Source organism: Haliaeetus albicilla, chromosome 4, assembly GCF_947461875.1.
Source record: "Haliaeetus albicilla chromosome 4, bHalAlb1.1, whole genome shotgun sequence".
In the NCBI taxonomy this organism is placed as follows: Eukaryota; Metazoa; Chordata; class Aves; order Accipitriformes; family Accipitridae; genus Haliaeetus; species Haliaeetus albicilla.
In genome coordinates this window covers 29743880-29766680 of record NC_091486.1, presented here as the reverse complement: position 1 = coordinate 29766680, position 22801 = coordinate 29743880, and the positions used below count along the sequence as shown (strand labels likewise).

The 22801-nt window shown below is 39.9% G+C and overlaps 1 protein-coding gene across 6 annotated transcripts in view; it reads right to left on the bottom strand.

The window, feature by feature from the left end:
- PARD3B (par-3 family cell polarity regulator beta) overlaps positions 1-22801 on the bottom strand; it is a 433796-nt gene that overhangs the window by 92880 nt on the left and 318115 nt on the right. For all 6 annotated transcript variants that reach the window (XM_069781654.1, XM_069781655.1, XM_069781656.1 and 3 more), the window contains one exon: positions 8315-8425. In XM_069781654.1, the coding sequence (XP_069637755.1) occupies positions 8315-8425 (111 nt within the window). The remainder of the gene's footprint in view (positions 1-8314; positions 8426-22801) is intronic.

The window sequence follows — 22801 nt, the reverse complement described above, 5'->3', positions numbered from 1 at the left end:
ATACCAAATGCAGTCAAAGCCACAGATTCACCTATCCAACCAAGACATCAAGCAAATTATTTCAGAGAAGATATTTCATCTTCAGATAAACAAATTATTTTATCATCAGATACAGTGAACAAGTATAAAGTAATTGCAGTATACCTGCAGAAAAACTATGGCGAGACAGAGACATCAGTCTATGAACTTATTCATTGCCACTGACTAGATCAGCTCCAGCAATTGCTGTAGTAGGTACCAGTCAAAACCACTGAGGATTCTAACACCATCTTAAGAAAAATACCAGAGACACTGTAATGACCACGGGAAGACACAACATTGATTTGACACCTCATGAAAACCCAACATCCACAACTGCATGCAGTAACATAGCTCAGAATAGACACACGAAGACTGACACCTACTGAGTCCCTGGGGCCTCCTCTTTCAGTAAGTGGGTATTCTTGGAACATCTCCTGCATAGATACTTGCCAGCCCCACTTAGCTAGTCAGACCTCATGAGTTCGCACAACCATCTCTGCAACTGCTTAAACATTGTGCCTTCATTTGAATGCAATCCCAGCAGTGGAAGGAGCAAGCCTAGTTCCGTGTGATACGATATTCCACGCACATTTCTTTATTGTACACATAGGACATTGAGCCTGGAACCTATAGAACAGAATCTCTCTGTTCAAGAACAGGAACAGTGTCCATCTGTTAGTCTGGGATTCACAGGTTGTTTCTAATTAACAGTTCTGGATTAGAAAGCAAAACTCAGCTTTGAGGAGACAAAGCTTTAACACTTTCAGGTATTTTGGTTTAACATCACTATGGATGAGAATTACACATGCAAACCAATTTCCTGCCTGACTGTCTATCCCCACAAGTTGCATTCTCATTTTTATCCCATAGGTAAGGGAGTTTGAGAACAGGAATTCTGTGCTGTGGCACTACTTCAAAGTGCATGCCAAAGATTTATGATAGACTGTCATAAATCACACATGGAAGGGCAAGGAATGAAATGCAGCTTCCGAGTCATTCTTATGCCCTTATTGATTTTGCGGTAGGCAAGAGCTGACCTACATTCAGTACTGCATCAAAGAAATCCCTAGGCCAGATTAGCCTGTGTCTTAGAAAGCCCTCTATTACCCAGGTTGGCTAGTACACTGGCCAGTTTCACTTTACTAGTTTGGCCTGTAAAAGTTTCTAACAGCAGTATTTCTGTTTTACAGTGTCATTTTAAAAAACTTCAAGTAATAAGACTCTGATATATACAGAAAAGAACCCCACATTGGCCCATTTATGCAAGAAAGAACCAGGCCATTGCCCCTGACCTGCTCTGACCTTTTGGGTGGGCAGGTTTCACAGCTTGTGAAAACTGGTCTCCAGAGCAAAGTGAAACTAGTGCCTCAATGAAGGGCAAACCGAGGATGCTAAATGGCTTGGATGAGAATTTGGGTCCTTAAATTTAGAGGGCATGGCTACAACACCTGGAAAGTGCTATTCCTATCAGTCTCCAATACCATGAATAGTACTGAGATAGTTAAAGAAAAAGGCCAATTCCATGCGCCATTCTGTTACTCTCAATTCTTAATGTTCTTGAGCTAGGACAATCTGGGATCAACTCTCAGCCTAATGTTGTCTTAAAAATGTCCTCCAGCAGTGGATTAGCCACATGAAGCAGCTAAAAAATTGCTATTTGGTTCTAAATGCCACATCACAACCTGTGAAAGGTAGTTGAGACCCATCTACCTCAGCTACTCATAACCAAACATCAATCTCTCAGGATTCCGTGGTAGGCTTTTATTACATGTTCTGGTATGCAGAGCAGCAGCAGATCTAAAATGAGAATCATTCAGCATCAATGGGTTGGGATTAATCTGTCCTCCTGTCCAGTGCAAGTGCTGCCACAGTAATAAACAGAAATCTGATAACTTCATACTGTCAGCACAAAACGAAACTATGACCTTGACCTGTGCAACATCACCCAGTAATTTTTTCATAACTTCAACATACCATACTACACGGCTATGATCTAATAAGAATCTAAAAGTAATTAACTGGAATTTTTGAAAACTGAAGCCTTAATCAAATATGTATTCTTATCAGGGTTGCAAGCCAGCAATAAATTAGGACATTTAAAAAACTGGGATCCAGTCCAATCCGTGATCTGATCAGGGTTCAATGGTTATAATAAATTGGGAGTATTAAAACTGGGATCACATCCAACACTTTGTCTAAACCACAGGACCTAGCTGTGCTGCAAAGTCACGAATATTCAATGAACAGATATACATGTTGGATTAACCCTTAATAAATAAAGATGCACAAGCTCAGGAGTCCCAAAACCATGTGGTTTAGCACAGAGCTTAATGGCGAGAAGAGCAATTACTAACATTTTATCAGAGATCAATATGAACTATAAACAGCCATAATAGACTTGGCAAGTGGGTAACAGGCACAAAAGCTACATGGGGCCGGTAACAACGTGTGTGTGTATGAGCATGCTGTAAGATGTACTATGCATTTAAAAAATCATGCCTTGGTTTTTGTAAAAGTCTGAGTTTCAACTTTTGATTCAAAACAATTTGGCTCTTCTACCATACTGCCATGCATGCAGCTATTCTTGTTTTCATTTTGATTTCCAGTAACATACAAGTTGTTTGTAATTAAATATAATGAAACAAATGCTGACAGAAATGGAGTTTCACTCACAAGTATTCTCTCATATATAAGTGGTCTCTAAATGTTTTTCTCTAAGATGCATTCCCTTCATACAGGGATCTTGCAGCTGCAAAATTAAACCTCTGTTTGCCAAATATCAAAAACATATGTATTGATTTTTTAACTATGGGAACAGGCGACAGGCATCAGAGCTGATAAAACAAGAAAGAAATGCTCTTCAGTTGCTGGAAGGTTTCCGAAAAGTAAAGGAAATTCAGACTTTAATATAAAAACTGAAACCATTTAATTTTACCCAAATTTGAGATTCATTGTAACTTAAGCATTCAGTTCAGACGTTCCGAAAGCAAGGGCCAGATGTTCCTTCTGCTTCTCTAACACTCTGCTCAAAAAACTTAATACTATTAAAAAAAATTCCACAATTAATTCCAAGGAGAACTACAAAACCAAGACTGTTTTAACAAAATAACAAACTACTACTCCCACAAACAAGTGGAGAGTGTTATTTTTTTACAGAGAGTGCCTCCTTGTTCACCAACTCATATGCTACTTTTTAAAAACACCCTATTTTCAACAAGGTGCTTCATTTTGTGGAATTTTATTCTAATGTCAAGGAAATGTTCAACTCTGCTGGAAGAGAGACTTTGGTCTCAGCAGGAACATTCCAGTAAAATAATCCTAAACAAATAGGAAAAATAGTTTTCTTTCAATTGATAGTCACTTTAATAATTTGTTTGCCTTTCAAATGCAAATATGTGTAAAACTCAAGTGACTAATATACTTATCCAGTTTGTTTTACAATGATTTTCAAATGTTAGAAAATTAATAGGCAACCCCAAATGAGTGGGAAAAAGATGGAGGAAGGGAAGAAGAGAAATCTTGTTTTGAGGGAAAGAAAAGAGAGGATGTCTTCCAGTATTTAATAATGTAGTGAACATCTTGTTGTTAAAATGACAAATTCTGAGTAATTTACACAGAACACACTAAAAATACAGATTTGAGTCAGCTTGATCAAAATAAACCTCAGACACAGCATTTGCTTTTTCCTTTTATGGGCAGATTCTAGACCTTTGGAGCACATGCTTTATTACAGCCAAACTCTTTGAAGCATGAACAAAATGATGAGTTTATTTAAAATAGGGCCTCAGTCCAAGGAACCACTTGACTTGTGTCAGGAAGAACAAACCACCACCTCGGAGAACTATATCACCAGTTAAGTCAGTCCTCCTGAACTGTCACGAACTTCTGACTTTCTCCAGTCAAGTTTCAGTGACATTGCATTGCTGTGGCACAAGGAAAGCTAAGGGAGGTAGGGGGAGAAGAGGAAAATAGTGGAATTTAGAGGAGGTGCCGAATTCATTCCCATTGGACACAGATACGGCTATTACTAAAGAAGGAATGCCTAACATCCTAAGTTCCTGTTAACCACTTGAAGCTTGCAGAAGTAGTAGTCATGTAATAAAGTACTGGCTTTGAAAAGAAAGGAGGCCTGGGCCTGAGGTCTGGAACAAAGTCCTAGCCTAACAGGGACTTTTTAGGAATCTGGACAAGCAGCTGTGCTGCCTGCATGTCAGATTACCACCCACAGGACACTTTTTTTTTTCCTGCCAGATTTTCTCTCTTCTACCTCAACTGTAAGTGCTTGGGGTCAGGCCCAAGCTTCCCTAACAGCAATGAGCACAATGAGACCTTGATCTTGGTGGGCATTGCTAGGGAATACAAGCAGTAAAAAAATAATGATGTCAGCATTTCAGTGCAAGATGTGGAGCTGCTTCGGAGAACTGAAGCTACAAGGCAGCACAGAGAGTTGTACTGAAAACTGAGAATAAGACAATGTGGAATGGAAATAGAAATTACTAAGCTAGAGAAATACTAAATTTATTTTCACTTTTTGAGGTTCAAATCTGAAACTTGGCAGCCCATAAAAGGAGCTGCCAGGCAAATCTATGCTGAGGACCAATGTGCAAGCAAGTCCAATCCTTTTGGGAAGCATCTGCACTACAGAATGAGAGCTGTATACTCCATCTGCATACGCCTACTAGCTCTAACACATTCTGGATGTGCCAGACTTGTTGCACATGCACTGTACAATTCCTTCTCTGTGCAAGCAGGAAATCCAACCTATTTTGAGCATGATGGACTTACGCTCATGCAGCACACCTACGTAAGATTTGATGTTTCCTGTCAGAGCCAGAGTCACTGAGTTTGTACTGCAGAGCCAATCCACAATTGTGCAGTGAACACATCTGACATTTCTGCACGTCTGTAAATCTTGTCAAAATTTCTGGAAGAAGGCTGCATCCTCTACAGAAAGCCTATCCCTAGATTTTTGTGAAATATTATTGTACTTGTCCAATACCAATCAAAAAACTCTGTAAAACTCTGAGAGATGGCCTACTCCTGTAAGCTGGAAATGCACTTCCTACGGAAAAATATTTCTCAGCTGAGATCTTGGAACAGTATTCTGTTTTTTGGAGAGCTGCCAAGCATATATTGCATGCAAAACCAACATCCAAAACCATACGAGGTCCACAGCTGCTAAGATGCTGAAATGCACTTGATCATTAATCTTGTCACACCCAGCCCAAAAACCAACTACTCTGACCTCTTCCACTAGTGTCAAAATGGACAACTTGGCCTCTGAAAAAAACTGTCAGGTGAAAAATCATAGTATCGGTTAATATTGCAGATCCTGAAATACTTATGCAGTCAGCATTTAAGAAAACTGAAGTTTAAGCAAAAACTCTGACTTTAAGATTGTAATAATTGGATTGAGGATCTGAACAAGAATTACTTAGCTTATCTTGGAAAGGTAAAATTAGGTGTGTGTTTAAGTTAATTCTAGAAAGGTTAAATGTTAGAAAAGCAATTTGTATTTTGTTCAAGCTGTTAAATACAGGATTTGTTCACAGGTATCAGGGGACAAAACATGCTACATTTCTATCAACAGTTCTGTAGTCTGTTCTACTATTAGATCCCTAGTAGTTTTAACATATACTCATTTCGCTCTCAACAAGAACAGATTTGAAAATATGCCTATGTTCTAGTAAGCTTCAGTGAAGCTTGGTTTTATAAATATGAGACCAAGTATGCAGGATTGCAGCTAGTGAAGTCATAGAAGCAGAAGATCTATGGTGTGGATGTGCCACAAGGTTTTCTTTGCCAATACATGCATTAAAATCTTGGACTTGAATTACATTATAGAATTACTAAATCTTGGGACAGAGCTATAAAACTTGTCTTTTCTGTCTTACTGAGCATCACCACTAGGTGAACAGTCAACAACTAAGCAAAAGGACTGAATTACCTTCAAGTCATGTAACTTTTCCTTCCACTGATTTTAATCAATTTCTCAAACAGTTCTTACCCACATATGAGAACTAGCTTCCTTACATAATTTTCCTCTAGGAAAGCTAAAAGTCTCTTCTGTTTTATGATCAATTCAAGAAGGGTTCAATAGTCAGCCTGCAGATAGTCTTATGTGGGCAAATATATATAGCCATGCTCTTACTTAATTTAGAAAGTTGAAGCAAATTGCTTGTTTTTATAGCATGTATTGCATTGCATTGAGGATAACATAGGGAAAATATCTTTGCTCCTCTTATTTTTGTTTTTTAATTTGAATCCCCCAAACATATAAGATGTATTACCTGACAAAAAAGTGTGATTTCTATTCTTGTGCATTATAGAAGAAGAATCAAATAAGTGAGTTAAAAATATCATCTTGGTTCATCCACTTCTCAACACACCTGCTGTTCTCCATTTCAGTCGCAAACTCTTCCAGGTCAAAACTGAAATCATTACTAGAGAAACCAGAATGATGAAGACATTGAGCTGCCAGTTTCTAATGCAGCCTTACCAAGTTACTGTCAATCAGTGACTGTAATTTAAAAAAAAAAAAAAAGCATACAACACTAAAGAAATATTAAGAACAATTATCTCGTGTCCAATTGGAACGTTAGACCTCTAGACAGAAGGGTTCATTCCTTGCAGCCTGCCAACATTTCAGTAAATGACACTGGCCCTTTAACAGATGGGATACATGCTTCTTAGCTTGCCAGGATCCTAATAAAAGACACTGGCTTCTTTAAAATGAAGGACACATACCTCTCAAATTGCCAGTATCCAAATTGGGAGTCAGCAGTTTAAAATAAAGGCACTCATCAATCTGGCAAAATCAAGGACACGGCACAGAAATTTTAAAACAAATGGTACAAAGTTTCTCCTGACACTACTTAACTTAGATGAACTAAATACTTAAACACTGGCTAAGCGTATCCAGTAGCAGCACTGCAGCAACTGGATACCTTACTAGCTTTTAGAACAGTAAATATCAGCAGCAGACTTCTTCAAGGGTTGGGCTTTGGATTTATTTCTTTTCCCCATCAGACCCATTAGCTACCACTTATAAGGCTGACCATGCACTGCATGACTTGAAAGCAGGGTGTTTTTTCCCCTCGACATCGACCAGCACCACCAAGGCTGGCCTGTGTGGAGAGACCCTGTCTGCTCAACAGGAACCATATCTGCTTCCATTCCATCTCCCAGGAGCAGGATGCTCCAGTGAAGGAAAGAGACCTCTGAAAGCTTTCCCCATGCTCTTACAACCCATATTACTACAACCTGGAAAGTTTTACAGTAACTGCAGACACCTCTTGAGAGCTAGCAGGTATGGGCTCTAACTTTTCTGTTAGCAGCCATCAGAGGGAAACAAAGACCTTCTTCAGCATATCACGAAGTACATCTGGATGAGTTGGGGAAAGGGAGAGGGGAGTTTGCTGAGCCTTGTCAGCACTTACAAACTGTCCCTAGTTCCTGAAGGGCGCACATGGGGGAAAGCCGAAAACCATACATTCTCTTTGTCTGGAAAGATAATGAAGTTGCTAAGATTGGGCATGAAAAAGGAGTATTTTATGAATAAGACAGAGAACTGGGCTTACTCACATCAGTGGTTCTTTTCATTTCAGTCTCAGAGCCTTACCTCAGAAATATGGCAACTGACAGCTGGCACACACCCAGCTTCTTGCCTTGGCCATCTCACCCACCTTACTGCTTGCAGACCCCTGCCTCTTCAGACTGATTTTAACCATTTAAACCTGCTTTATTCCTGGTGTCTCTTGGCATACTCAGCATTTGTGGAGTAGATATTTCTGCAATGTGCCTAATCAGCAAATGCTGTGCAGGAAATACCATACCTAAGTACAAAACCTTCCATTTGATGGCACAGCCAGCTGAAGCCAAAGAGGTCTGAAGTGCTGGAAACATAGCAGAGGCTGTCAGGAGAGAAGGGAAGGGGTTCTTGCTTTAAAGAAGTAGAGGAAAAAACCCTATTAAGTCAGCTAGTCTTGGGAATGGGCAGAAGTGAAACAGGTTTTGAAGGAATTGATCTTCACCAGCTTAGCAGAAATTGGGACCTGAATAGCAGCTACCACAGTGAAGTGCACAGAAACTGCAGGAGACAGACAAGCTTCTGTCATACAGCAGCCCTAACTCAGCCAGGAGACTGGCCTAAAGCTCTGCACTGCCTGGACCTAACTGCCAGCAGGCATGGTCTGGGACCTCTCCAGCCAGGCTGGCTGGCTGTCCCTTCAAGCAATCCCTTCTTTTGAAGTTTTTCATCTGATGAACAAAGATGTTCCTACCATTTACTCACCTTTCACGTTCATCTTTCATTTTCTCCAGCTCCTCCTCTTTAAGCATGCCTTGCTTTGGATTCCCCTTCTGATCTGTTTTCCCACTTTTATCTTCTTTTTTCTTTCCAAATCTGTTGAAGATATCAAGGAAGGAATCAGGAGGAAATAATTACTAGAAGAAAAAACAGTACTTATCTATGATAAACCACAGAAATTTTAGGCACTCAAAACACTGTAAGTTTTTATCTTAGTCACTCATATATTTCCCACATTGCAAAATAAGTTACCAGTATTAAATAGGCCACATGCCATAAGAAGGACTGGTTACAAATTGATTTGGACCCTGTACTTTCAAAAGCTATTGCTTGAAACAAAGTTGAAAAGCCCCACCAAATCTGAAATGCAAAGCACTGCAGGGCTGGACTATTAATACAGCACATGTTAAAGTGGCTGAAGGTTCTTCTTACCACAGGACAGTTCTGTGAAAGTAATCTGCAGTGGCTGTGGTGTTAGCACCCAGACTGTACCACGTGTTCTGCTCTTATCAGTAACTGTTGACTCTCACTCATGTCTGGCCTTAATTTACGGATTTGTTCTTTGTTTAAATGAGGATGCAACCAGGAAGAATAAAATCTTGCTATATTCTGAGAGTACAAAACTAGACAGTTCACAAAAGCTTTTTTTAAAAGTACTTCTGGGTTATTCTTTCTGCCTAGTAATATACTATCATGTAATATTTATGCTATGAAAGTGCTCCAGAGACCCCAATCAGTTTGGGCATCCCACTGCTCTATACACTGTACAGATACGTGTAACAGAAGTCTGCTTTACGCAGCCTATAAACGGTGACTGAACTGGGGTGGTACATTTCATTTCTGATGGAGCTAGGCAGAATACTGGGGTCAATTATGTCAAATATGCTTATGAATTATGGGCCAAAAAGTATAAAAACCTCCCCTCCTCTTCCCCAATTTGAAATTCTCAGTTCCACAAGTAAATGATCAGTTTGTGTCGTCCCATGCAAATTCATGTGTCCTTGCATGCATGACAACAATGTAAAGAAAAGTAATGATTTCTTCATTAAATATACCATCTTGCAAACGAATTACTCTGACTCAAAACTGCAAACTCTTCTGTGGAAGTCTGCAGCATTGCCTTAGTGATCTTTCTTTTACCCTTTTTATTTTTCATGTCAGCCCAAACTGCCTCAAATGGAATAGCTGTACTACTGTGCATATACTTAAGCTGTAAATCATTGACTTTAGGTTTCTCCTCTGACGAAAGCAGAAATCTTGCAAATACTCTGTCAGCCTCGTAAGTTAGTGATCCAAATTTTTTGTGAATTTAATCAATAATTCTGAGCTTGTGGTCAGATGAATTCTTAGGGATGCTGCAGCCAATCTTCCAAAGAATTAGAACTTGGTTAGAAAGAGAACAATAGGCATGAGAGACAGACACGTAGCGTGTGGTGCTAATGAGAAGAAGAGCAAATACTACAGGTAATAACATGAGATGCTTTATCATGGCTCTGCCATGGACTGCACTGAGGAGTAGGAAGAGTTGTATCTCAGTGCATGGTTTTCTCTTTCTTATATGTGGCAACAGAGGTAGATGGTGTCTTATATTCTTTGAGGGATCCTTTGATCAAAATATACATACACCTCATCTATAAACAATCTTAAATCCTATTTTTATGGCCCCTACTCATTTCAGTGCTTCCAGAAAGACAGCAGATACTTTCCATGCTTTTGGCTCTTCCCGAGTACAGAGCAGCACACTGATTCCACTGCTGCTTTCTGAGTTCTAGCAGTCCCAAGAGACTGTGGAGCCACAAACCCTATCAGAGGGTGGTGGTGGCAGTGAAGTCAGCAGTCGGGAAACACAAGAGAGAGACAGAGGTTGTACCTACAAAGTGAGAAGATACAAAGTGAGAAGGGCTCACAGATATGAGATGACCCAGGTGAAAAAGAAAAGCTAGAGGAAACTCTGCACATATTGCTCTCTACAGAGATGTCAGGCAGCCAAACAATAAATCACCTGGGGATGAGCACCAGCAGGCTGCACCTGAAACACCCCTGCTTTCTAACACATGCTAGGAAGGTCTTATGGCAGTTTTCTCGAGAGAGGCTGTATTAGCACTTGCATCTTGGTCATAATCCAACTCTGGTACTTTGTTTATATTCAGGCTGCCGCTTTTCTCCCACAGTTTCAATTATGGGTTTGTGGAGTCTCATATTTGACTGTAGCATGTATTGATTTTGAAAACATTATTCTTGGGCATTTTGTATTGCTGCAGGGAGTTAAAGTTGGATGTGTTGCATACTCGAGAGAAATGTAAAAAAAAATAATCTTTAACATACATCCCTTTCAAGTCTAGGTATTATTTCTTGCTTACTGGGGAAATACATTTTAAATAAAGTGACAATTTTGATTGTAATAACTGCCAATGTGACTGACAACTCTCAGCAAAAATAGTGCTGTTTGCTGGTAGAGCTGTTCTTGCCATAAAATTGGCAAGTTCCAGTGTAATTATAAATTGGGAATAGTGAGTTGGTCTTGATGAAAACAACTTTTGTTTTTTTGCTATTTTTGGCTTCAGATGGGATTTGTGCAGGCTTACAATTTTTACCTGTTACACTAAGTACACAGCACATAGCTCAAGGCTAGGGAAATGTTCAGATTTTTGGCCTCTTTTGCACATTGCTATACCATAAAAATCCATTCTCTTTTATTATTATTGTAATATATTTTCAGCTCATAAAAAATCTTGCACAAACATTAAAAAATAAAAGCAGAAAAAATTTAATACTGTTAAGAAAAGCAATATAGAGTAGAGTAGACAGCATTAAACCACAAAAAAACCCCAGTATCATCTCTGCCTGAATTTATACACCCTGTCCTAAAATTTATGGTCTGCTCACTGATGCTTTCTAATTGCCATGGGCTTCCGATGATAAAATTAACTTCCACCCATTGTAATTTTGCATGAGTTTGTGCACTACAGGCTTAATGGTTCCCTACTGCTTATAGGAACAAAAAACCAAACCAAAACAAAAAGACAAAAAAGAGGTAAGAGTACTTGCTGCCCAACTCGGTTTGACCATGTTCTCACTGATATCAGTGTGAAGCCCTCCACTGATTTCAACAAGGACAGGATAAAATCTATTGTCAAAATTATACTATGGAATTAATCAAATCCATATTAAAATTCTATGAAAACTGAATGGCCTTAGGATTTGAAGTTTCCAATTCTCCAGGCAACAAATAATTGGACTGTGGTAAAATCTGCCTTTCATATTAATACTATTGTCAGAAGAATAAAAACATTAATGAAAAAATGTATGGCACACATTTTTAAAAGGTCTGTTTTGCTATACTGTGCACAGCAAAATTCTCTTCAACTTAATATCTGATGGAATTGTTACTCCGAAAACCTTACGTAACAAATGGAGAAATATAAGTAGAAGACCTGAAAACAAATGGATCAGCTGCATCCTCTCATTCTATATCCATCTATAATCAATTTATGTAAAATGAAACCACTTGTAATCATAACAGTAAGGAAATAAATCTGTATCTTCCCAGGTTGAGTGACTGCCCCAGTTCTTTGATTATCCACTGTAAATGCCTGGGAAGTACTGTTAAAGAAGTTAAAACCCTAATAACCTCAGTATACTTTTCAGTTGAGAAAATTAATATTCCAACTACTGAGAGCATAGTCCTCGTGTAAACAAAAGCATAAAGGGATTTTCTTTATGTGATCAGATCTCTGAGCACTTCATCCTTATGGGAAAAGCCCATATGCAACAGTTCAAAACATGCTATGCAAGAATGAGGAACTATCCTATTTTTATTAATTTCAAAGGGTGCCCTGCAAATAACTAAAATTTTTCCCCTTAGAAGAATTAAATGACTGAAGTCTCTGAATACCAAACGTGTGTCATCTTCTTGCAGTATTTATTACCATTCTATTGGCTATAGCATTAAAGCATATGTATGCTTTGTTTCAAGGCTTCCAAGAGATAAAAATTAAAACAAATCTCCTATAGACCTGCTCTGTTGTACTTGGGATAAACGTCTTACATGCAAGACCTAGAGCTGTGGTCATGGCAACACTTTGTTTCCATGTGGAGCCATGAGCTTCCAGATCTCAAATGTGTTGATATTTGCTTCAAGGATTAAAAAGCAGGCAGGTCTATAAAGTCTCAGACATCTACGCAGGAGAAACATCTGGTAAGTGGAACCCTAAGCAGCTTGCTGACCAAATTCAGCAATTTGGATTTCTTAGTTAATTCAGTTGCCCTAGATGAGTAGGTGTCACTGCAGCTAACAGGATACATAATGGAACTGCAAACATCAGTGGGGAAATAATTCAACGGGGCCTATGACGCAGCCAAGCAAGATACAAAGCCTAACAATGTCATAAAATCTTGACATCTCCAGAAATGATCTGTAAAAAACACAGAGTGATTTGTAAAGTATATATAACAAAAGCTCTGACTCCTAGCCATTTCAAAGCAAATGGGGAAAAATGCAGAGATTATTAAAGCAGCTCCCTTATGAAAGACTAGAAATAACCCTTAAAATTAAATTTAAATGTGAGTAAGAATGAATGAGTGAGCAAGAAAGATAAAGATACTAATAAGGTATGATTTTCAGGTCCACACAGGGACTATAAAAAGCTTATTAACTGCTACTACTGCCGTGTGTTTTAAGTTATTTTATCACTCAGCTTTACAGCAGAAGAAATACTTTAGAAGCAGTGCTGTGCTTTGATTAATCACTTTCATACATACACTTTTACAGAGTATTAAACATTGCCGTAAAGATCCTTAGTGAGTCAGACTTGTTGGTGATTACAGGCCAGGCTCATTTTACATTTATGTTAATAGCAGCATTAATGAAATACATCTTTTACATTTTTAGTGGCTCTCTAAATACCTAAAAGGTTTATTATTAAATGTTTACTTATTGGGCAGAAGTATGCCGTTGAGTATTACACCAGTGGGACCAAGAGCTTTGCAACAGCTGAAAGAAACTACAGAAAGAAGAGATACGTGTTTTGGTTAAATGTTTCGACATTTTGAGAATGGAGCACACACAGCAAGGGCTGGGCAACACTGTTCAAATCTTCACCAATATTCAAGAAGATTAAAGTACCTCCACGATACGAGTCAAACTTGTGGTAAAAGGGTAGCTCTGTGCAGGGGTCTGCGAGCCAGGAGGGGTGAGCATCTCTTTTCCTTGCCCCACTACCAGCCCCCTGCTCCCAATGAGTGGATCCCATTCCCTCTGTGGAGGATTTAGCCCCAGCGACATCGAGATGCCCCAGTGTACGAGACCTATTGCAGCAAGACCTCCTCATGACAAAGCCTCGCCCAGGAGCAGGTTTTGACCCAGCCTGCCTGCTTCGGCAGGGTGAGAGAAATGCCCTGATAAGGTGATGAACACAGGAGAGGGCCTTTTCAGCCCCTTCTGCTCCCGGCTCCCGGGTGGGTAGTGCCTCCAGCTCTGGGGAAAGGGAGAGGAAGGGGTAAAATGGGAACACCATCGCTGGGCTGGGCAGTGCCATGTACACCACCAATACTGTTTGGAAAGTTGGAAAGTAAAGAAAAAAAATCCACTTTTAACTAGATTTGGTGAGGCTTGCTTGCAGGAAAGAGTTACATGGCTAGCCTGGTGCCTCCCTGCTCTCCCACTGCTGTGGCTCACTCCCAGGGCAGCACAAAGCAAGAGGCAGGCAGCAAGAGCAGCAGCTTTCTGTAGTGAACAGGGCAGCTTAGGCAATCAAAAATAGCTCCCATGAAAAGGGAGAAATGACCTAACCTCTGATTTATTATATCAATGGAGGCACATGAGAATTTGTTAAAATGTCCTGTGCTACAAGTACTATTTGTTTTTCGCAAATGTGGCTAAACTTCATGAATATGAGTATCCTCATACGTAGCCATCTTCAAATTATTTGGGGAGATAATCCACATTATTCCAATACTGCAATCAGAGTTTAACTGGTTATGGTCAGCAGGAAAAGAGAATGTTATGTAGAAAATGCAAATATAAAGAAATCCACATTATTAACACCAATATATGTTGCTCCTGTTATGTCAACATTAAGTGAACAAGTGCCTTTTTTGTATTTTTTTTTTTTTTAAATTTACTGTATCAGGCTGCTAGAGCTAGACTAAAATGACTGAGCTTCCAGATCCAGTCTAATGGGAGTAAAACTTATCTTTTTAACAACTCTGATTAAAAACAACCTCCCTCCACCCGTTTATTTCTTTGATGCCCAAATTAGCATCTTTTCTGCAGCATGCTGAATTAATTAGTAGAGTGACAAAGAATTAGTCCAGATAAGATCAAAGCTGAAACCATATTTATCTGGAATTTGAAATTAAGAGCAGAGAGTATTAACCCTCAGCACTTCAAGGAGCTTTCCACATGGCATACTTAGTAAGCCTTCCAGGAGTTCATTCAAAATAAATCAACAGTGCAATTTTTTTTCCCACTGAAGTTTTCCTAAAAGGAAAATAAATTTGCCATGAAGCCTGCTACAATGGGGGACTGCCTTTAATGCATACCCTGTACATGCTACTCATTATGTAACTTGTAGGCATCAGTAGAACAAAGCAAACAAAGCTGAGAAAAGACAGTTAATCACATTTGTATTAATGCTTGGATCATCACATTGTTCACAGACTTAAGGGCTAATGAAAGAATTCCCAGCACCAAATCTGAGAAGCTGCTTGCTGTAACACCTCACAGGTAAATAATCTATAATCTTCAATAGAGAGGGTCACATGCAGAAACGAAATGTCAAACAGAAGCCCTAAATTAAACAGTGAAGTTTATTCTGAGAGTATCAACCATGTGGACAGCAGTAAGAGAAAATCTTCATTGCTGGTATAATTGTCTTGGATATTATCTGTGTTTCAGTATCAGATAAAAGACTGGAGGCTGTTTGCCATGTGAAATGCAAGATGTTGCTCTTCTGCCTAGCAATTGCAGAACAAAGACAATCTAAATAATCACCCCAAAATCTTTTCAACCATCATCTTCCCTAAGCCTTTGAGCCCCATATCCTTATTTTTAAAATGTAGAGCTTGCTCTTAATTTAGATAGAAGTGAGTTACTGTAACTCATTCTGGTAATTAGGTATTAGGAAATCCCTACCAGTGGGGCAGTTCTGTCCATCTGTACCACACATCAAATCTTACTTCCGCAGCGTATGAAATGACCAAAGACAAAAACCAAGGACCATGATGGTACCTTAAGACTTGGGCCACCTGAGTTAGAAGTGGTTGCTGCAAAACCACAAAGTCCATCTACTGAACCAGTGGAATGGAATAACTCTCATCGGCTACTATGTAAATATAGACAACAGAAGGCAGCTATGAAGAGTCATCCTTCACACTTCAAAGAACTTATTTTTAGAAAACATGCTGAGGTAGTCTGAGTGTTGGAGATAGTGTTTATGAAGAGGGGTCACCATATTATTATCTGACCAGGAAAAACATGATGTTGAACAGCAGCTATGCATCTGTTTCCATGAAATGATGCTTCGATCATCTGATGACCATGTTGCTGGTCTTTTTGGTCACCAGTACAAGAATTCTGCATCCCACATCATGTACATCAAGAAAGAAAAAACTAGTAATAGAACACAGCTGTGATTTACAGGTTGATCAGAAGAAGGAAAAAATGGATTTATAGTCTGTCCAATGCAACAAGCCCTGCCTGCTTGTCCACCAGACTGTGGAATTACCCTCCACCCAAGTAAGGAATTATTCCCATATAGTCTTCTTTTTCCGTACTTTCATATAGCATCAGCCATTTTCTCTTCTTGGTTTCACTGTACAGGCAAGTACTTTCTTCTGAAGTGAATAGTAATTCTGTCCCAGACAGCGCACAGAAACATAGCTATGCCTACTCTGTATGGAGTCTGTGAATGCCAGTCTGCCAACCCCAGGGGAACATGATAATCACATCCATGTCTTGGGCATGGTAACTCCATACTCAAAGCAAAGGAAAAGGACCAGAGTATTAACCCCTTGACTCTGTTTTCTTAATTCCCATTTCATAGTCACGCATTTTCTCATCTCTCCACAAAAAGACGACATAAGCAGAATGTTAGCCTAGCTACTAATTTTTCCAGGAATTTGTTATTCTCTGTCATGCAGAAAAGAGATAAATGCAGTTTCTGACTGAACCTATTCCTCTAAGGTTCAGTCAGTAAGACAAAATAGGAGACAGAAACTCCCTGTGCAGTCTGCGAATGTTGCCAGCAGCCCCTCCGGAACTACTTGCTGACTTTGTGGTTTTCTCAGATGTGGGCATGGAAATTTTGCAGTCAAGTGAGAGCCAGCATGCCTCAGTGTCCCACCAGCACCTCCAGCCCTCTGCAGGTAACTGAGAGCCACTTGAAGGTGGGACAGGGAAAAGACCAACCGAAGGGAGATAAAAGATAGCTCTTTGGGTGCCAAAGTTGACAAGAACAGGCTGCTGAGTTTTTTCCTTTTCATGCTTTCTCCTCATCTGTTGTGGGTCTCCTTCCCTTATTACTAGCCACACAGCCCCAGAATTCACTGAAGTATCAATTACATATGCATGTATAGTATATGTATGTATTATCCACGTATGTAAGGTGAAGGACTTGTCATTTTTCTCATGTCATAACTCTCATGGTATTCAGTGCATTTCAGCTACTGAGGCACCATATGAGAATCTCTACTCACACTACAAAACTTTTTGCTCACCACTTTTGGGTATGGAAAAACAACATGCAACTGTGACATTATCAGAACTGCAGATACAAAACTCACGAGGCAAACTGAGGTTCAACAAGGCCAAGTGCCGGGTCCTGCACTTGGGTCACAACAACCCCCTGCCGTGCTACAGGCTTGGGGAAGAGTGGCTGGAAAGCTGCCCAGCAGAAAAAGACCTGGGTGTGCTGGTTGACAGCCGGCTGAATATGAGCCGGCAGTGTGCCCAGGTGGCCAAGAAGGCCAACGGCATCCTGGCCTGTATCAGAAATAGTGTGGCCAGCAGGAGCAGGGACGTGAGTGTTCCCCTGTACTCGGCACTGGTGAGGCCGCACCTCGAGTACTGTGTTCAGTTTTGGGCCCCTCACCACAGGAAAGACATCAAGGTGCTGGAGCATGTCCAGAGAAGGGCAACCAAGTTGGTGAGGGGCCTGGAGCACAAGTCTTATGAGGAGCGGCTGAGGGACCTGAGGTTGTTTAGTCTGGAGAAGAGGAGGCTGAGGGGAGACCTTACCGCTCTCTGCAACTACCTGAAAGGGGGTTGTAGTGAGGTGGGTGCTGGTCTCTTCTGTCAGGTGGCTGGAGATAGGACGAGAGGAAATGGCCTCAAGTTGCGGCAGGGGAGGTTTAGATTGGATATTAGGAAAAATTTCTTTACTGAAAGGGTTGTCAAGCATTGGAACAGGCTGCCCAGGGAAGTGGTGGAGTCACCATCCCTGGAGGTACTCAAAAAGCACGTAGACAAGGCACTTCAGAACATGGTTTAGTGGGCATGGTTGATGGTTGGACTCGATGATCTTGAAGGTCTTTTCCAACCTAAATGATTCTATGATATTAAATACATGGTATTTGCAAAACAAAACTGAAAACCTGCTACATTGGCACTCAGAGCCATGATACTTCGAGGTGTCAGACTTGCTAATCATCTCACCACTGCAGTACTCGCCTTCTCAAGCAAACCACGTGCCTTCCTCCCATTACGTGCCACACTGGGGATTTGTTAGGGCTTATCTGACTTTCATGAAGTGAAACTGCTCGTTGCATGTTCCAATGAGATCTCTAGGAAAAACATAACCCTTGAAAAATATCAGGAATACAGAGGACTCCTCTATGTTTTGAGTGAGACAACACCCCAGCCTTCATGAAAGCTCCATTCTCTATGGGAATGTAGTGACTCTCTAATGATCAATTAATATTGCACATATATCATCATATCCATTCTACAAATGAAGAAACTGAGGCATGAAGGGTAAAAATGACTCGCCCAGTTAAAAAGGTCCTATTCTCTTTCTCTGCTGATCAACTCAGAGCTATGATTACATTATCACTGCATATCTACCTGCCTCATTCTCCAATCAGTTTGCTATGATGCTTTTTCCCCTTGATTATTTCCCCCATCTCCTTTAAGTTGTCTCTTCATTCATTTCCTCCTTCTCTCCTAACACACTCACTCTCCCCCTCCTTGCTCCACACTCCTTTCACATGCTCTACTGCTGCACTGCTACAGAAATACCTCTTCCCGGAGATTTCTGCTGGAGACTGCATGAAGGTAACGTGTCTTGGGAACCAGCACTCTTGCCTCCGAGACACTGCACAGCAATACGCAGTGGAGACATGCAGAGATCTCTACAGTAGCTGAGCTACCAACAATGGTATCCACTCTTTCTCCACGGGATGCATTAGCCTGTATTTTGAGCTCTGTACTGCTCAGAGTGCTTGAGAAACTCTGAATAAGAGATAGCACACAGTGAAGAGACTCTTTCGAAGGAAGACTTCTAAGAGGGAGAGAGAGATGGTTCTTGAATAGGAAAGGGAGGTTGTAAAGGCAAAGAGAAAACCTAAGATGACTTGTCTTTAGGTTCCACCGTGAACTTCTAAGGTTAAAGCATCACAAATTCCACTTCTGCGCCTCTACTATAGCTGACATTTTTACAAAGCAGTAACATTCAAAACAATGCCAAAATAAGAGCGGAGTTATATATACTGTATTTTGAAAGATGTGTTTCGGCATAATAAATAATAGGTGGTTTTGCAATAATACCTTCCCTCCCTGGCCTTGGCTATTGTACATTACTAATTAGACATAGTAGATTGTGGTTAACATCCTTCCCTACAGATTTATTATTAGCTTGTATATTCTTTTCAGTAGAATTGTGCTAATGGTAAGGTCTGCTGGAGGCCAACTGCATGAAGCCACTGGGAGGAGAAATTTGTTTGCCTGTCAAAACAGTGGCTATCAATTAGAACTGTAAATCTGATTCCTTTAAGTGTCTTGGATGGTGGCAGAGATTTCCAGTGATGGATTAGGGGCTGAATCACTTTCCTATTGTACTAAAGCAAGCTTTCAGACAAACAGCTGTCCACATGAAACAAATTTACCACCATTTTTGAGCAAGTCCAGAAGAACCAGTCTAACCTGCCAAAATTCCCTCTGCTATTTTCCCAAAAATCCCAGCTTTAGAGCATTTTATGTGGCATACTAACAAAACCGATACTAGATTATTCTGTGGTTTTCTTAGGAAAACTTGGTTTAGGATAGCTATAGCAACAGGAGAAAAAACAATGAAGTTGCGGAAAGACATGATGCATCAAAAAAGAACCAGTGAGATGATGCAGTTCCACCCTTCACTGATTCGGAATGCAGCCCTGGCACACAGATAGCAATTTCCCCTTTGATACAAGCACCCAGCTCTCATTAGCATCCCTGAGTTGTGTGGACATACTGATGGGAATATGTTCCCCTGTATTTTGCAAGAAATTAACACCGCTCACTTGAGGACTGAAGGAGGCACTGCCTGTCACTCTCAGGCAGCCTCTCTGCCAGTTAATTAAGCAAAAACCTCTGCCACAAATCTCAAGAGGAAGCTCTTCTCTGTTCTCCTCAGTAAAACAAAACTGATACGAAGCAAAATGTCAGGAGCAGGAACTGGGAAGTGGTGATGTTCAGGGAAGATGAACTTCAGCCTGCCTTTGCCAAGATCTGTTGCCACTAGATTTTTGTGGATTTTGAAAATAGTTATTAGAAATCAAATTGATTAGTTATAGCTGAGTTTAAGCCTTAAGAATGATTTCAGAAAGTATTTTCAATTCTCATGCATTGTGGCTTTTGGTTACTGGTTATTTTCAGCAGAGGTAACCCCAGATGGCATGTATGAAAACAAGTCAGCAAGACTGCTAACCCTCCAGGACTCCACTGCTAATTTCATGCCAAGAGAGTGACTGACCAATACACGAAAAACCAAAGGACTCCACCATACTCACAAGATGTCGCTCTGGCAGCTGAAGAACCAGGGTTCAGGATGAGGAAGGTTTCATCCAGTTGCTACACAATACTCTCTCATCAGGATGAGAAACTAGACTGAATGTATTAAAATCTTTCCTCAGTGCCACTTTATAAATAAAGAATAAACATCAGAACTAAGTGACTGAAATTTTTAGTCAATTACATGAACTACACAGCTTTGTCATACCTGCTTTCAATAGTATTGCTCATGAACTATGTGCCAGAAACTTTATAAGGTTTCAGTGAAGACCTGGCAAACATTTCTGTTTCTTGAATCTTAAAAGCAGTAATTCTGGAGCAATCAGATAGAGAAATACATTTTACTGGATAAGGTCAGAGAAAATTGCTAGAATGGTGCTTAAAACCATGAAGTACTTCCATTTTGCTATTACAACCACGTACCTTGAAGTTGCAAACAACATAAACAGCCCAAATTCCTAAAACTTTTTCCTCCTTGTGTATTTCTTGCCTTTCACACATTGACTTCCTACCACAGATGTTTGTACACTATTTTTAGAAGAATTATTTGCTATTGGGGTTTATAGGGCCAGCCCGTTAATTTTTGTGTAACAAGGTAGGGAAAAATCTCTCTGCTTTCTTGTTCAGATACAGCGATGCTTTGTTCACCACACAAAGGCTCTGACTTCTTTTCTCACTGCCCCCCCAGTTCCATGTCCTAAGGTTATGTTCACTCATTCAACTATTTGCAATACTAAACCACTGGCACTAGTTTTACCTCGTGACCAAAATGAGCACAGATACCCTAAAAATTCTGCATGTTATCATCTCAGCATAAAAAAATTAGTCTGAAAAAGAACTTAATTATGAGAGTGATAAAACAAATGTTAAATTCAAAGCCCATAGCAGCGTAGAAGGCTAAAGAACACAGATGAGGTCTGTCACTCATTTCTTTAAAACTTCTGCCACAGGAGCTGCCAGGAGAAAACAGTATCACTGCATGAATAAAAACTAAATGGTGTTGATAAAAAAACTACTCCAGTGTGTGTAGTCAATGAACTTAACTCTTCTTTGTTCCCAAACTGTGCATGATTCAAGCACAATTTATCCTGAACATATTAGTTATTATCCATCGTCCATCAAATAATTTGTAGGGAAAAACTCTGGCTTACAGGTTACCCATGAATTGAACACAACCAGTATTCATTACAATGAACAGTCTGCTTATTCATTATGAACTGCAACTGTTCACATGTATTGTTTCCATTTAACTTGATAACTCGTTGTTTGAAAACTACCTTCACAAACAGAAGGAAGGAGAAGCCACTCCACACTTCCTGAAAAACATGTTTTGGCCACGGGCCTAAAAATTTACTGCATAACCGCTCCCCCCCCCGTATGAACACAAATTTCACCACGCGAGCGCTCGCAGTTGATGAGTTACATTTAGCTGAAAGTATTTAATCTGTAAAATAAACTAGAGACCTGACTGTGAAACAACTTAAGCATCTGCATTTCCATTTCTTTGGCTGTATCCTTGGTCTTTTATCATGGGAAAGAGTGAAAGGAGTGGCTAATTTATCAACTATATACCACTCATTATTTGATCTCTTTATACCCCTACTTCTTTTGATTTGTTAGATACAACATTTAAACCAGATTTTTTTGTCATGATAATTGAGTTGTATTTGTACTCTGATATTATTGTTGTGCATCTAGACAACGGCACCAAAGTGTACAGAATTTTAGATGAAGCTGCATTATTGATTTATAGTGCCACAATGCTGTTATTTTGTCATGGTCTTGTAACTAAAAAGCCCAGTTGCCTGGCCTCAATTTTGTTTTTCTTCTCATTTGGGGAAATGAAACCCTTTTACCCCTTTCCCTTCAGTCATACAATTTTCTGCCATCTTCTGTCTCACTTGTACCACTGTCTCTTTTCCAGCTGCTGCTGAATAGACAAGTATCACTACAAATATAGCCCACTGATCTTTGGAAAAAAGAAGCAACAGGATATAAGAATGTAAAGCAGAAATCACGGTCAAATGCAAGGGCCTGAATTTCAATAACTGGAAAGCTGTACACCTGGAAAAAACATTCCTCCAAGTCCACTCACAATATCTGGGATTAACAACTACATCTTTTGTGCTGTTAGACATACTTCCTCTAGCAATTAGCTGGCATATTCTCTAAATAAGCAGAGTAGTAAAAGCCAGTTAGTGCCCCAGTGCAGCTATTGGAAATCTTTAACAAAAATCGCTAGCATTTAACAAATTGGTTGAAATTTGGTTTCAAATAGGAGACTTTCATGTTATGCAGAGGACAGTGAGAATTTATTCTTATATAATGTGGCTAGTATTGTTTGAAACTGAAAAGGGGAAGGTAAAGAAATAGAGATACCTAAAGGTTCTCATCTTGCTAAAGAAATATCCAGAAGGTGGAATGAAGAGTCTGAGAAGCAAAATGCCTGGACAAGGGAAGAAAGTAAACAATGGATTTAACTGCAC